The sequence below is a fragment of the Belonocnema kinseyi genome, chromosome 1, assembly GCF_010883055.1.
Source record: "Belonocnema kinseyi isolate 2016_QV_RU_SX_M_011 chromosome 1, B_treatae_v1, whole genome shotgun sequence".
Lineage (NCBI taxonomy): Eukaryota > Metazoa > Arthropoda > Insecta > Hymenoptera > Cynipidae > Belonocnema > Belonocnema kinseyi.
This window is the reverse complement of record NC_046657.1, coordinates 73254013-73256791: the sequence shown is the minus strand read 5'-3', so window position 1 is coordinate 73256791 and position 2779 is coordinate 73254013. Positions and strand designations below refer to the sequence as shown.

At 31.8% G+C, this 2779-nt stretch overlaps 1 protein-coding gene across 4 annotated transcripts in view; it reads left to right on the top strand.

Moving 5' to 3' along the window:
• The window catches only part of LOC117167463 (telomerase-binding protein EST1A), a 356887-nt gene extending 355716 nt beyond the window's left edge, over positions 1-1171 (top strand). For all 4 annotated transcript variants that reach the window (XM_033352451.1, XM_033352433.1, XM_033352441.1 and 1 more), the window contains one exon: positions 260-1171. In XM_033352451.1, the coding sequence (XP_033208342.1) occupies positions 260-396 (137 nt within the window). In that variant the 3' untranslated portion in view covers positions 397-1171. The remainder of the gene's footprint in view (positions 1-259) is intronic.
• The last annotated feature ends 1608 nt before the right edge of the window (positions 1172-2779 follow it).

Genomic DNA, 2779 nt, shown 5'->3' with positions numbered 1-2779 from the left:
GAGGGTGGGGCGATAGGGGCAATTAGGGGAGCGGAAGTGTGAGGAGGAATTAGGGATGTTAAAATAGGGGGAGTGGGGAAAATGACGGCTTGGGAAGTAGAGTCTACGAGGCTCTGTTTCGTAGGCGCACGACTCATACTTTCACTGCAATATGCTACTCTTTCACGATTTCGCATTCCAGATTTTTTTTACTTTTGTCCAAGTCTCCAATTAATAATCTCCACCCCATAAAACATTTTTTTTTCAATTCTGTTCTCAGAAGAGGGACAACCGAGACGATTGAGGAGGGACGTGGTTCTGCTCACCGAGGACAGAAATTTGAGGGTAAAGGCCCTAGCTAGGGACGTACCGGTAAGGGAAGTGCCAGATTTTGTACAATGGGCCGGGCTCGGTTGAATCTGAATACTATGAATCAATCTTTATCTATACAAGCACATCTTGTCGCTCGCCACGTTCGATTGGAGAACCGAATGAACGGATTTTATCTTCCGGCGATGACAAATCGACAAAATGTCTTTTCCCGCGAAAGTCAACAAGTGATCAGGTCGATTGTAGATCGGCAAAGAAGGTCCGAAATTAAAAGGTAACACAAGCGATTGAAGATCGATTCGCAGCCCATCTTTCTCTCAGCTTATCCTTCATAATTTACTTATGGAGTGTTCCAAAGGAGGATAAGATGTGAGAAAAATTGTTGGGTCGGAGGAAACAAACAAAAACAAACAAAAAAATAGTAAAACTCGAGTCAAGTTTGTACAGAGGACGTTCAGAAGGTGTTTGATAGAGTAGATCGAATTTTATGCAACAAGATTCCTTTTATGGTTGAGACCATCTATTGTGGTCGCATTATTGTATAGTCTTTAATCGTGTTTATAATGATACTTTTGTAATATTTTTTGAGATAGTATATCGCAATCGCTTATTAAAAGTGATAGAACACAATTCTTTCTTCCTTTGGAAGCTGAAGATGTGGATCGTTAGTTGTTTTAAATTCTTGTATATCTATTAGAATATTGTAATGTGTAAGAGAAGCGAGCGACTTTAGCGAAGATCACTGATTGTGAGTAGAATCGATAGGAATTTTCTTTTCTAGCCTTAATTATAGTTTTTAGTCTATCCTTTTTTAATTGCACTTTAGCGACACTTTTTTTAATAAAAGTCTTATCATGATTTCTATCTGCAAGTGTTTTTGCTCCAGATTGGATTAGATTTTTCCTCGTGTTTAAGAAAATGATAGTAGACAAATCGTTACATTCGAAAAAATATTTAGTTGAATCGACTAGTTGAGCAAAGCTAAACAAACGATTTTGTTGAGTGAACACATTTTTTTCTGAGTGTAGCAGCGGTAAAATGAAAATTTGTCAATTTTGGCTCAAATTGTTAAGAAAGTAAGAAAATTTTTGTATGTGTATTTCTTGTTATATCAAAAAAAATTTTAGGATCAAGGTCCAACATGTTTTAAAATTTAAAAGAATGCTGATTTTTTTCTTTAGTATTTTTCAAAGTACAGAACAAAATTTAAAAGTTGAAAACTGACTTCATCTAGACCTCCTTCTCCTCCTCCTCCTCCTCCTCCTCCTCCTCCTCTTTCTTCACTTCTCCACTTTTCCATTTTTTTTTCTGAAAATCGAATTAATTTTTCATCTAAAAAAATCGAGATTCGGAAAATATTAAAAAATAAAGTAATTCCTTTCAAAGAGTTCTAGGGAAAGTGCCTTTCTTATTTTTCAATATTTAGCGTTAAAAATTGTACAAAAAAAACTTTTAAACCAATCAGGCATTTATAAAAACCATTAAGATAATTAACTTTTTATTGTTGATCTCAAATTGTTTGACATAGTTTCCAAATCAACGAGAAAAAAGATTTTAAAATTAATCAAATTTGGACCTCCTCATCCTCCTCCTTCACTTTTCTACATTAATCGTAAAAAAAGTTAAAATTTAACAAAATAGCGAATTTTTTTTATAAAATCGAATTCTTTTTTCATTAAAAAAATACGAGATACGGAACATTAAAAGACAAAGTAATTCCTTTTAAAGAGTTCTAGAAAAAGTACCTTTCTTGTTTTTCAATATTTTGCATATAAAATTTCACAAAAAAATCACTTTTAAACCCGTTAGGCATTTATAAAGACATTTAAGACAATTAAATTTTTATTGTTGATCCTGAATTGCTTGTGGTTGTTTCAAAATCCACGGAAAAAGTATTTAAAAATTAAAAAATCTGAACCTCCATTCCTCCATATTTGGCGCAAAAAAGTACTTTTTTTAATCCATTACTTCCAAAATGATTAAAACAATTTCCTTTTTCTTTTAAATGCTGAACGATCGGTTTCACATTGTTTCGAAAATCGTGAAAAAATACTAAAAAGTTAAAATTTAACACAATGGCGACTTTTTTCTGAAAATAAAAATACGCAAAACATCCAAAAACAAAGTCGTTCTTTTCAAAGAGTTTTATAAAAAGTTCCTTTCTAATTTTTCAATATTTTGCACTCCAAATTTTACAAAGAAGCGTCTTTAACCAAATTCAAAAATTTTCGAATTAATTAAGATAATTAAATTTGTCTTGCAGATCCTCATGAAGGCTTCCTAATTGTGTTTCAAATTGTATCCAAAGGTTCATTTCTTTTTAAAAAACTGAGATAATTCACTTTTTTTCAAATTTCGCTATTAAAATAAATATTAAAAAGTGAAAATTACCATTATGACTACTGTTTCGGAAAATGAATAATATTCGATCTCTTTTAAAATTTACGAAATAAAAAAAAGCAACATTTTT